The 11,929-nt window shown below is 38.6% G+C and overlaps 1 protein-coding gene and 1 long non-coding RNA gene across 4 annotated transcripts in view; one reads left to right on the top strand and one right to left on the bottom strand.

The window, feature by feature from the left end:
* Positions 1-40: 40 nt before the first annotated feature.
* Positions 41-11,929, bottom strand: part of LOC129815303 (sodium- and chloride-dependent GABA transporter 2-like) — a 45,589-nt gene continuing 33,700 nt past the window's right edge. Inside the window, exons 13-15 of one of the 3 annotated variants that reach the window (XM_055868983.1) lie at positions 8,172-8,272; positions 7,810-7,980; positions 7,201-7,483 (exon numbers count right to left, since the gene is read on the bottom strand). In XM_055868983.1, coding sequence (XP_055724958.1) covers positions 7,325-7,483; positions 7,810-7,980; positions 8,172-8,272 — 431 coding nt within the window. In that variant the 3' untranslated portion in view covers positions 7,201-7,324. Of the gene's footprint in view, positions 151-992; positions 1,194-7,200; positions 7,484-7,809; positions 7,981-8,171; positions 8,273-11,929 lie in introns of those variants that run through there. The other 2 variants (XR_008753407.1, XM_055868985.1) reach the window with 2 other exon arrangements.
* On the top strand, positions 1,191-7,981 carry LOC129815308 (uncharacterized). Its single transcript, XR_008753408.1, has 2 exons — positions 1,191-5,995; positions 6,579-7,981. It is a non-coding gene; the product is annotated as an uncharacterized LOC129815308 (long non-coding RNA).

Genomic DNA, 11,929 nt, shown 5'->3' with positions numbered 1-11,929 from the left:
TGCAGTGAGTGAGAGAGAGAGGGTCCGAAGGCGAGTACTGCTAGTCGAGTCTGTTGAATTCCTGCCTGGAGGTCAGTGGTTGGTGCAATTGTCTGCTGCTGCTGGAGCTTTTATGGATAACAGCACTGTCAAGATTCCAGCTGCTTCTGCCTGAAGGGGGATGCAAAGACATGAGGGCTGACAAGTCATTCATTAGCTAGCACGAGATCCAGATATTTGAATGAGAGCTGCACTTTTAGTGTCCAAAAGAATGCCTGCAGGACTGTGATCCTCTCAGCTGGGTTGGGAGAGACTGATGTTTCAGCAGAGCTACACAGAATAACACATTGTACAATTCCAATATAGGATAACTGACTTTCAATTCTTGTTGAAACAGGTTAATTTCCTAATTTATACGGTTTACAACTCTCAGTGACATTAAAGGAATTACAGATAATACTGATATTTTGTATTACAGTTAGTGTCTTTGATATAGATATTGATACGTCTTTGATATTCCTTCTCTGTATAGAAGGAATCATTTTAACAGATTCTGGTCTGGTGTACATTCAGAAGAGGGTGCTTATATCTTAGCCTTGGACAACCAGACTATAATAACAAGGCATTGGGCTTATCCTACTACTGTACAAAGTCCTGTGCTCTGCAGACATCACAAAGTCCCGTGTAGACATCACAAAGACATTGTGTTTTATATTTATGCACATGCAGACATAATTAGTTATTTGTATAAGGTCCCTCTATCTTCAAAAGGGACCCCCCCCCCATTTCATATGTATTTCATTTCAGGCAATTGTGCAATGTGTATGCCCTATAAAGCTTTTAATCATCACATTTGCATTCAGAATCAGTCAGTGGGGGCCCCCTGGGGAGCTGGGGCCCATTACATTAGAAACTAGCGAAACATAGAGCGAAGTCCACTTCTCTATGTCAGTCCTAGTGATGGGAAAACATGTAACTGAAAATTGAAAACACATAATTCCTGAAGTCCTGACCTTGGTTGGGCCTCAAGTCCATTATCATGCCAATGCCTTCTAGGGTTTGAGTTCATCAAGGGCCTACATCTTGAGGTTCCAGATACCAGCACCATGGGGGGGCCAGCCTGAAATACCATTGGTATTTATGTATGTAGGGGTGGGCTGTGAAACTACAGCTGACCTCAGCTCTGTGAGTAGCAGGCTGGATATTGAGACCACCTTAGGTGCAGACAGAGAAGACAGACAGGGGTTAGGGCACCAGGCTTAAATGAGCCTTAACCAGGAGCCTTTGTATTCCTTGTATTACATAGAGTACAGTGTTCTCAGAAATACATTGATACTCTTTTACAGTATGCAGATGAAAAAAACATTCGAAGGATGGGTTGAGATGGGTAGAAAATAGTATTTGAAATAAGTATTTGAATATACTGTCAAATACAATTTGGCAGACTATTCATTTTTAAAAACAAATAACCATATAAATACTCAAATAAAAGTAGTTGTTTTGGGCTATGTATTTGAAAATACTCAAATACACAGAAAAAGTATTTTAAATACTAGATACTCAAGTACACATGTATTTGAACCAAAGTCTGGTTGAACCAGGGTCTTTATTGTGTGTCTCATGTGCTGTGCCTGTTTTGTGTGCTGTCTGTCTCATGTGTCGTGTTTGTCTCATGTTCTTTGGGTATGTACAGTATTACTGATGTGTTGAAGGGTTAAGACCACAGACTTTCACCCTGGGAGCAATAAGTCCTAGCTGCACCTTTAACCTCGGCACAGGGAGCCTCAGCTAGGGCCCCATTAGTAACTAATGAGCCTGAAGAGAGTGAATGAGCACCCAGTCAATAAAAGTACTTGTCCTCCTTTTCAATTTAGTGTACATGAGTTCTTTCAAACAGGTGAACAAGTGAACTGTGGCAAAAGGATCTTGACAGGCTAGACTACGGAAAGTTTAGAATTTGTTGAATTATTCAGTGGTTGAGTAAGCTTCATTGTGATGATGATGATAATGGTGGTGATAATGCTTATGATTATTATTATGATAATGATACATGAAATCTGAATGAAAAGATGGAGATGACATGATCATGAGCAGCAGGTGAATCCATAAGTATGTTTTTTTTTAGGGTCATCTCCTCAAAACAAGGTACAATAATGATCAGAGCCCAGTTCTGAAAACCTTATGCTAACATGAACACGGCTTACATTTTTTTGTTTTCTTGAAAAGAGAGCCTTCTACATACTTTATATACAGCTTCAGCAGAAATGCCTAAGAATTCACAAATTCCAGCTAGATTATTTGTGCTTGTTTGTAAATAGAAGTACTTATTCATCAACTGTTTCCTGCCTCATGTCGGTCTTCCTAAATATCTGAATGAATCATGTAATGTGACCAGTGTGATTGAAGAGAGCTGCTTGCCTTGTTTAATTAGACCTTGAACAGCAGCAGGGTTATACCAGGGTTATACCATATACTATAGACTAAATGGTAACACTTTACTTTGATAGACCCAAATAGATGGTTTCCAACTATCCCCTTACCCTAACCCTAACCCTTATCCTAAATGCAACCCTAACCTTAACTCTTACCCTAATCTTACTCTAACCCAAACTGTAACCCAGCTAGTTGTTGTATCAAAAAGGTAGCAGTTAATCGTTTGTTGATAGCTTAAGAATCTGTAGACCATCTATAGGGGAGTATCCAAATAAAGAGAAACAGATTTCATAAATGAAGTGCTGTAGGTTTATTATTACAAAACCTTGAAGTGTTGAGGTAAATCAAGGGCACTGCAATGGGAAAGTGTTGGTTGGTTGGTGGATGGAGTCAATGAATGGTAGTAATGAATGGTAGTAGTAATTGCATCAATGTGTTGAAATACTGGCATGTATGTACAGCATGTAAAGCCTGGATGGAGTAAACATGTTTTCCTCCACCTTGAATTTCAATTTACAGAATGATTGAGTCTTTACACTTGAGGAAGGTGGGCTATGCTATGCATTTTCATACTATATGACATGGTGAACACTCACACACACACACATGCACATATATATACTCACACACACAAACATGAAAAAGAAGTTTTATAAAGTAAAAACTAGACCATAATTGATCATCTGATACATTTCAATTTGGCATCAATTTCAAATGTAAATTCGATTGAAAATAAAATAATACAAAAAAACATATATAGTTGTCAAAAGTGACCCATATAGCATTATAAATTAAGTAACACAAATCATTTTGGCCACGTCAATTTTAGGGTTGTCATCACAAGATGACTGGTTGGACCGTGGACCCCTACTGTGCAGCCAGCGGCTTATGTTGCATCAAAGTAACTGGGGTTACGTCCTTAACAGCACTCTATTTACTATTTAGTGCACTACTTTTGACCAGGGCACAGATGGCTCTGGTCAAAAGTAGTGCATGCTATAGTGAATAGGTGCCATTTGGGATGCAATCTGGGTATTAAATCCTGGCGACAGCAAGATGAGACGGCATTATGAAACTTAGACATCAGAAAAAATACATAAAGACTATTTTCCCACAGTGCCATGACTCTCATTTCATCAATGTCTTCTTATGATGGTTCTTGGAAATGCTTAGATAATGTTTACTGGACCCACAGGGTACTTGAAGCCTGCCAGACTAAAGTGATTGAAGCAACTGTGTTGCTAAGCCCCTGCTTCCTAACGCTTGGGGGGACAAGGTTGTATTGTATAATCAAATCAAATAAAGCTATACAGCACATTTAAAACATGGAATGTAACACAATGTGCCTCACAGGGAAAAATGTTTTTAAACTATTTAAATAAAAACTGAAATATTTACTACACAACAAACATGAGAGGATAAAAAACTAAAGAATAACAATACAACCTGAACAACTAAAAAGCACCCTAAGGAAAAGCAAAGATAAAAAGGTGTGTTTTAAGAGCCGTGGTAGTACATTGGCTGGATGGTATGCACATAGTTAGTTGTTTTTCACTTAATGATTGGCTGGATTAAAGTCATGTATAAATCCTTGCTTCAAATCAATGTCTGTGCTTGTGAATGACATGGTATTAAGGTCCTGTACTGTAAGAGGTGTGCACACACATGACCTTGTGGACTACAGCGGTAGCCTGAAACAATGACTAACACTTCCTCGATGTCCAAATCACTAAAGACTTAAAATGGTCCAAACACGCGGACAGTCGCGAAGAAGGTGCGACAGCGCCTCTTCCCCCTCAGGAGGTTAAAAAAGTTTGGTATTAGCCCTCAAATCCTCAAAAGGTTCTACAGCTGTACCATTGAGAGCATTTTGACTGGCTGCATCACTGCCTTATGGAAATAGCGCAGACTTCGATCGCATGGCGCTACAGAGGGTGGTGCGGACAGCCCAGTACATCAATGGGGCCGAGCTCCCTGCCATCCAGGACATCTATATCCAAAAGGCCCAGACAATCGTTAAAGACTCCAACCAACCACCCAAGCCATAGGCTATTCTCTCTGCTTCCGCACGGCAAGCGGTACTGGTGGATCAAGTCTGGCACCAACTGGCTATTGAACAGCTTCTATCCCCAAGCAATAAGACAGACAAATGACTAACAAAATAGCTACATGGACTATCTGAGTTAACCTTGCATCCTTATTTACCTTTTGATTTTTGTACTGTATGCACACTCACAGGGCCCTACACGCACACACGCACTGTCACGTTCTGACCTTAGTTCCTTTTTTTATGGCTTTATTTTAGTTGGTCAGGGCGTGAGTTGGGGTGGGCATTCTATGTTTTGTTCTGTTGTTATATTTCTATGTGTTTGGCCTAGTATGGTTCTCAATCAGAGGCAGGTGTCAGTCGTTGTCTCTGATTGGGAGCCATATTTAGGTAGCCTGTTTTCTATTGTGTTTTGTGGGTGATTGTTTCCTGTGTTCGTGTTTGCACCATACGGTACTGTTTCGGTTTTCATTTATTCTCTTGTTCTTTTGTATTTTGTATTCATTCTCGATTAAATAATATTATGGATACGTACCACGCTGCACATTGGTGCGATATTTCATACTCCTCGTCTGAAGAGGAGGAAAGCCATTACACGCACACCCACTCACATACAAGCTGCTGCTACTCTGTTTATCTTATATCCTGATGCCTAGTCACCTTACCCCTATACATATCTACCTCCATCACTCCAGTATCCGTGCACTTTGTAAATATGGTTTTAGAACTGACCCTGTATATAGTATGCTTACTTACTTATTGTGTTATTCACATTTCTCGTTTATATTTTATTTTATTTTAGTATTACATTATTATTGATTATAGCATTGTTGTATTTTGAGTTTGCAAGAAAGGCATTTCACTGTTCTTGTGCATGTGACATTAAAACTTGAAACTTTAACAGATGTGAAAAATGATCAGTATGGCAACCTGAGGGGAAAAGCGTATGTATTTTCTTTTGTATTATATTGGAAAATCTCAGGATATTGCATTCATAGATACAACTATTGTTATGCCTCTGGTGTGATAACACACTGAAACAAAGACCTTGAGCCAGTACAAAAAAGATTCCCTTGCCTAACATTTGTTCATCCAGAATTGCTCAAATTTGCATGTACCCAGAATATCGTCTGATATGGAATCATGTGTGAACATGTAAGTTGTGACACACTGTCAGGATGAGTGCAGCCATAAATAATGGAGAAAGCTGTTATTACTGCACTATAAAATTGTTAAAAGTTTAAAGGCCGATTTTCAATGATGATATCATCAACAATATTTAGAATGAAAATAACTGATTCAAAGGCTAGTGTTATAAAACTGTTTTATAAAATAATTTTGTAATGTATCATTATAACAGGGTTATATTGGTGATTCCCCTTGCCACTTTATTGTTAAGCCAATTGGTTTTTGGTTTTAGTTTTGTCTTGCCTTCACCTACTCTACATGGCATCTTATTGGCTGGTTTGCGTAGCTTGCTTACGAGGGAGGATGTTTCAGTTAGAATCGTCCCAGTGAACAAGCACCAAACCAGCGGTAAGTTGTTGGTTGCAAAGCACTGTACGTCAAAAGTGATTTTTATACTCCCAAGTGATGATTTAAATGTATCATTTATATCAATTTGTTTGTAAATGTTATTCGAACATCACACATAAGATGCAGCGTTTTTTGGTGAATATTTGTTGTGCATTTTGTTGTAGAGAATTCCAGCTAATACTAGCAACTTATTGTGTCTGGTGGGGGGGTTCGTATATTTTGTACAAAGTTGGATGAGCCGTGCATTGCATGACGTGCAATTTTGTGCTGTTCCTATCAGAATAAAACTCATTGACTGGTGCCAAAAGTTGGAGTTCGTGTCGATGATTGATTGTACACAACGCAAGCAGAGTACTGTTACATCATAACAGAGTTACAAAAGAGTATTACAAAATACCTTAATCAGATCAGTTTCACGATAATTGCAATTGACAGTTTAACGACATAATTTCGCACCTTTCCACATCATATCATGTCTGTCATTTAATATACTAACTAAATAATTGGGGCGTTATTCGGACAATTATCTTTATCTGTCAAATCCAAGGTGCTAATGTTTGGATAATTTATTTGTGTCCTGCAGGGAATTGAACTTCACTTAATGTGCTTCTGGAGTTCCATAAGATGTGGATTTCCATACATAGAGTTCCATAAGACCTTGTCTTTGAGGGATGATATGCTGCTTTTATGCCTTTGGTGAATTCCTGCAAAATTACCACCAGAAGGACTGTCCTGTTAAATACTGACTTGACACATCTGAGGAGAATACTGCCAATGTTTCCTTCAGATGCCCAGAAACAGTCTACTACCTTGGATGCTCAATTCCTGCTGCTTATCCATTTTCTCTCATCAATTTCAGCTTGGTTTCTCAAATCCTACTATCTTGGTTCCTGCTTAACTTTCTAAGTTGCTAATCAATGCTTGCTGTATGCACATTTAAAACAATTTAGAATAACCTTTAAAACATACCCCATAATTATATCGTCACCATCTACATAGTAGTCATTTCACATCTTAAAAGTATTTGAAAAGAAAAGTATTTGAAAACTCACAGTGCAAATAACATTTATAAAAGTCCTATCCCAAAAATATGGCTGCCATCCACCACTAAGGTGGGTCCTATATACAGTATAGGTAGAATAGCTGAGGTAAGACATAAATTACCTCAATACAATATCTGAGATCTGGAGAAAAAAAATACAAAATGAATACAATTTTTTTTATTTGCATATATTCCTCAAATATACAATACTTACGTATGGACTGTTTAATTGGGCACTGAAAATATATCAAAAGTACTATGTATCATGTTTTCAAATTAGCAAGATGTCATGTGTGCATCTCTAGCTCAACTATGCCACTTCCCTTGTACTCATGATTTGCAGTTGGATTAAGAATGGAATCTGGGTTCAGAGGGCACTGTTCAGGAGTTTGCTGCTTCTGGTTGAGGGCCTTGTTGGTTTCTGGGCGGCATAGCTGTTTTAGGCTCTGTGAAAGCAGGTCGTCGATAAAAACAGAAATCCAATAACATGCATTTCACAGTTCTGATCAAAGAAGAGTAATAAATCCAAACAATCTAAATTACATTTCTGTGATTTTGCAAAATGTTCGTTTTTGGTAAGCCCAAAGTCATTACTGAAGTATAAATCCCTATTTCTATGGTTCTACGTTATTAGGTTGTAATCTTTGTAAATAGTTTACCAAGCAATGTATGCCGTGGGCACAGGAAGATGGCATTTCCTCACCGCTTTCGTATTCTCATGAATATTGTATCTAAGCATTGTATCAACTACCACCATTGACAGTAGTCTTACCTGCCAGACTGTCAATTTGGACCGATAGACCTTCCAGATCATCCACAGAGGCACCAGAGCCACACAGGCGAGCCCCAGGAACCACCCCAATGCATATGCCCAGTCAGGGTACAAATAGGTTTTGTTGAACTTTAGGGGCTTGTATTGTACCAAGGAAAATATGAATGTACCCTGAAGAGAAACAAATAATAACATAGGCATGTCATTCTATCGTGAATTGTTAAGGATTTGTATTGTTTTTTAGGCATGTTGCATGAGATAATATCATTCATATTAAAACCATAATATTACAGTATTTTTTTAAGAAATGTATATATTCCTTAAAGAAGGATTTTTGACAAAGCAGTGAGCCAACCACTCACCAAACAGACTGTAGGGGTGACGTAAAGCCAACAGTACTTAATCACTGGCCAGGGACGATACCCAATCATATCTTCTATGTTGTCATAGAGACGATCCACTCCTGTAAATAAAAAGTATAACACAGAGTTTGGGTCGACTCTGTTTACACTTCAACAAATTCAAGAAATTCATTTATATGATTTTCAGTGAGTATCAGTCTGAATTGTTAAATTATTGCTCTGAGTGAAGCTTTTAAAGGTTTAATCTGAAACACAAGTATTTTATGACCAATCAAGTGTTCAGCTAGGATGATAGTGTTGAAGTCGGGAGTTTACATACACTTAGGTTATAGTCATTAAAACTCGTTTTCAACAACTCCACAAATTTCTTGTTAACAAACTATAGTTTTGGCAAGTCGGTTAGGACATCTACTTTGTGCATGACACAAGTACATTTTCCAACAATTGTTTACAGACAGATTATTTCACTGTATCACAATTCCAGTGGGTCAGAAGTTTACATACACTAAGTTGACTGTGCCTTTAAACAGCTTGGAAAATTCCAGAAAATTATGTCATGGCTTTAGAAGGTTCTGATAGGCTAATTGACATCATTTGAGTGAATTGGAGGTGTACCTGTGGATGTATTTCAAGACCTACCTTCAAACTCAGTGCCTCTTTGCTTGACATCATTGGAAAATCAAAAGAAATCAGCCAAGACCTCAGAAAGAAAATTGTAGACCTCCACAAGTCTGGTTCATCCTTGAGAGCAATTTCCAAACACCTGAAGGTACCAGGTTCATCTGTACAAACAATAGTACGCAAGTATAAACACCATGGGACACTGCAGCCATCATACTGCTCCGGAAGGAGACACGTTCTGTCTCCTAGAGATGAACGTACTTTGGTGCCAAAAGTGCAAATCAATCCCAGAACAACAGCAAAGGGCCTTGTGAAGATAGTGGAGGAAACGGGTACAAAAGTATATATATCCACAGTAAAACGAGTCCTATATCAACATAACCTGAAAGGCCGCTCAGCAAGGAAGAAGCCACTGCTCCAAAACCGCCATAAAAAAGCCAGACTACGGTTTGCAACTGCACATGGGGACAAAAATTTTACTTTTTGGAGAAATGTCCTCTGGTCTGATGAAACAAAAATAGGACTGCTTGGCCTTGACCTCGTTATGTTTGGAGGGAAAAGGGGGATGCTTGCAAGCTGAAGAACACCATCCTAACCGTGAAGCACAGGGGTGGCAGCATCATGTTGTGGGGATGCTTTGCTGCAGGAGGGGCTGGTGCACTTCACAAAATAGATAGCATCATGAGGTTGGAAAATTGTGTGGATATATTGAAGCAACATCTCAAAACATCAGTCAGGAAGTTAAAGCTTGGTCGCAAATGGGTCTTCCAAATGGACAATGACCCCAAGCATACTTCCAAAGTTGTGGCAAATTGGCTTAAGGACAACAAAGTCAAGGCATTGGAGTGGCCATCACAAAGCCCTGACCTCAATCCTATAGAAAATGTGTGTGCAGAACTGAAAAAGCGTGTGCGAGCAAGGAGGCCTACAAACCTGACACAGTTATACCAACTCTGTCTGGAGGAATGGGCCAAAATTCACCCAACTTATTGTGGGAAGCTTGTGGAAGGCTACCTGAAACGTTGGACCCAAGTTAAACAATTTAAAGGCAATGCTACCAAATACTAATTGAGTTTATGTAAACTTCTGACCCACTGGGAATGTGATGAAAGAAATAAAAGCTGAAATATATCATTCTCTCTACTATTATTCCGACATTTCACATTCTTAAAATAAAGTGGTGATCTTAACTGACTTAAGGCAGGGAATTTTTATTAGGATTAAATGTCAGGAATTGTGAAAAACTGAGTTTACATGTATTTGGCTAAGGTGTGTGTAAACTTCCGACTTCAACTGTAGGTAAGGACATATCGGGTAGATATATAATGTTCAGTCAAACTTATGGATGGCTTCTCCATAATGAAGTATCATATCAATTATATTCCCATTATAAATTAAAGGTAAAACAATTATCTAGTCAGCACCCAAGGTGTTATAACACCTTTTGACAGAATTGCAGCAGATCTGACATGACTTTTGACATCATTTCTGGATACGTTCCTACCTGCTGCATCGGGTGTGTCAGGAAAGGCCGGGGGCCATATGTATTAAGATTCTCAGACTAGGAGTGCTGATTTAGGATCCGTTTAGCCTTTTAGATCAAAATGAATATGATTACACGAACAGGGGGGACCTGATCCTAGTGCAGCACTCATACGCTGAGACACTTGATACATACATACATACGGCCAAGATATCCCCTTTCAGTCCATAGTATTCCTATACGTTTTCCAGTAAGAGGTCAGGAGACTCATCCTCAAGTGTTCCTGTCTCCTTCCCTCTCATTAGAATACTTATAGGATCTACAGTATTTACCCTAACATGCACCTCATTCCCACAGAAACACTTTGTAGCGCCAGCATACCTGCATTTATTACCATGCCATTTGGTTAGAACCTTCATAACAATTTTTGAATCTTTACTATAGTTCTCATTTACCAGCTATCCATGTGAACAAGGTCTCATAACATGTTGCTTCACTTGATATTAATGTTAATTGTATTACATTAGGTGCACACTGGGGGTGGTTTATTTTTCTGACTGCACAGTTGCCTGCCGTCTTTGTAAATTCCCCCCAGAGACATACACGGTCTGGCTGTGAACACACTGAAACACAATACTTCCCATGCCAGTAGACTGCCTTCAATGTTTCAAATGGAGTGAAAGATGAATGTCTGGAGTCAGTTTGAGGGAAATGTTAGTAAATAAATGTTATTTAAATAACACCATTACCTCTCTGACAGAAACTTGGAATGGGTATACTAAAACAATGAACAAGATCATTTCATGACCCACACTCCCACAGCCCAAGGGAGAGGGGCTATCCATGTTTCACAACCAATGACAGTTTTTTTCCATAAAGCAATACACATTTTCAAAGTTAGTCAAACGGACACAATTTGCAATAGCATGCCATAACTTGCATTGTTATGTTTATCTTAAAAGTAGTATCTTATAAAAGCGTTCAAGATGATATAATTGAACATCACTCTGCACATGAGTGAAATGGACCCTAATGAAACCTTATGTTAAACCCATGTGGATTTAAAGGTTTTCTTGTGCGTTTGCGCTCATTTAGTCTGTCAATGGTTAAGGCTTTTCTGTTTCGCAATCAAAGCCAAAGTAGCTGTGACAGCAGACATCCTTTTTCAAGAGACCAGGATGCCATCAAGCTTATATCCTCAATGGGGAAAGTCTAAGGAAGTATTATACACAGCTGACAGAGCACAAAGATGAAACCTAAGCAGAGACACTGTCTAGAATTTTACTGACTAAGGACTAAGAGGATGAAATCAAGAGGACATATAGAAGACATATATCCAGTCATTGTTTGAATAGTGTTATTGAATAGGCTTGAGAAACAAGTGTACAATTATTTCACAAAAGACTGAATTAAGCACTTGGGACTTTAAACACTGAAAACCCACAAAGAACATCAGAGGAACTGCACTTTAGAAGTCCCTATATGAGAAGTAAGAATCAACTTTATTGAATATCTGTTTTGGCTTCTGTGCCTCTTGCTTTAAAAGTACTTAGGCCACTTACTGAGTGATCGTTTAGAAAGAATAGTATATCAACTGAGCAAAATGTAAGATCATTTGGCATTTGAAGATTTCAAGTGATATACAGTATTATTC

This window comes from Salvelinus fontinalis, chromosome 18 (genome assembly GCF_029448725.1).
Source record: "Salvelinus fontinalis isolate EN_2023a chromosome 18, ASM2944872v1, whole genome shotgun sequence".
Lineage (NCBI taxonomy): Eukaryota > Metazoa > Chordata > Actinopteri > Salmoniformes > Salmonidae > Salvelinus > Salvelinus fontinalis.
The sequence above is the reverse complement of the archived record's forward strand: the minus strand, read 5'-3'. Positions and strand labels throughout refer to the sequence as shown.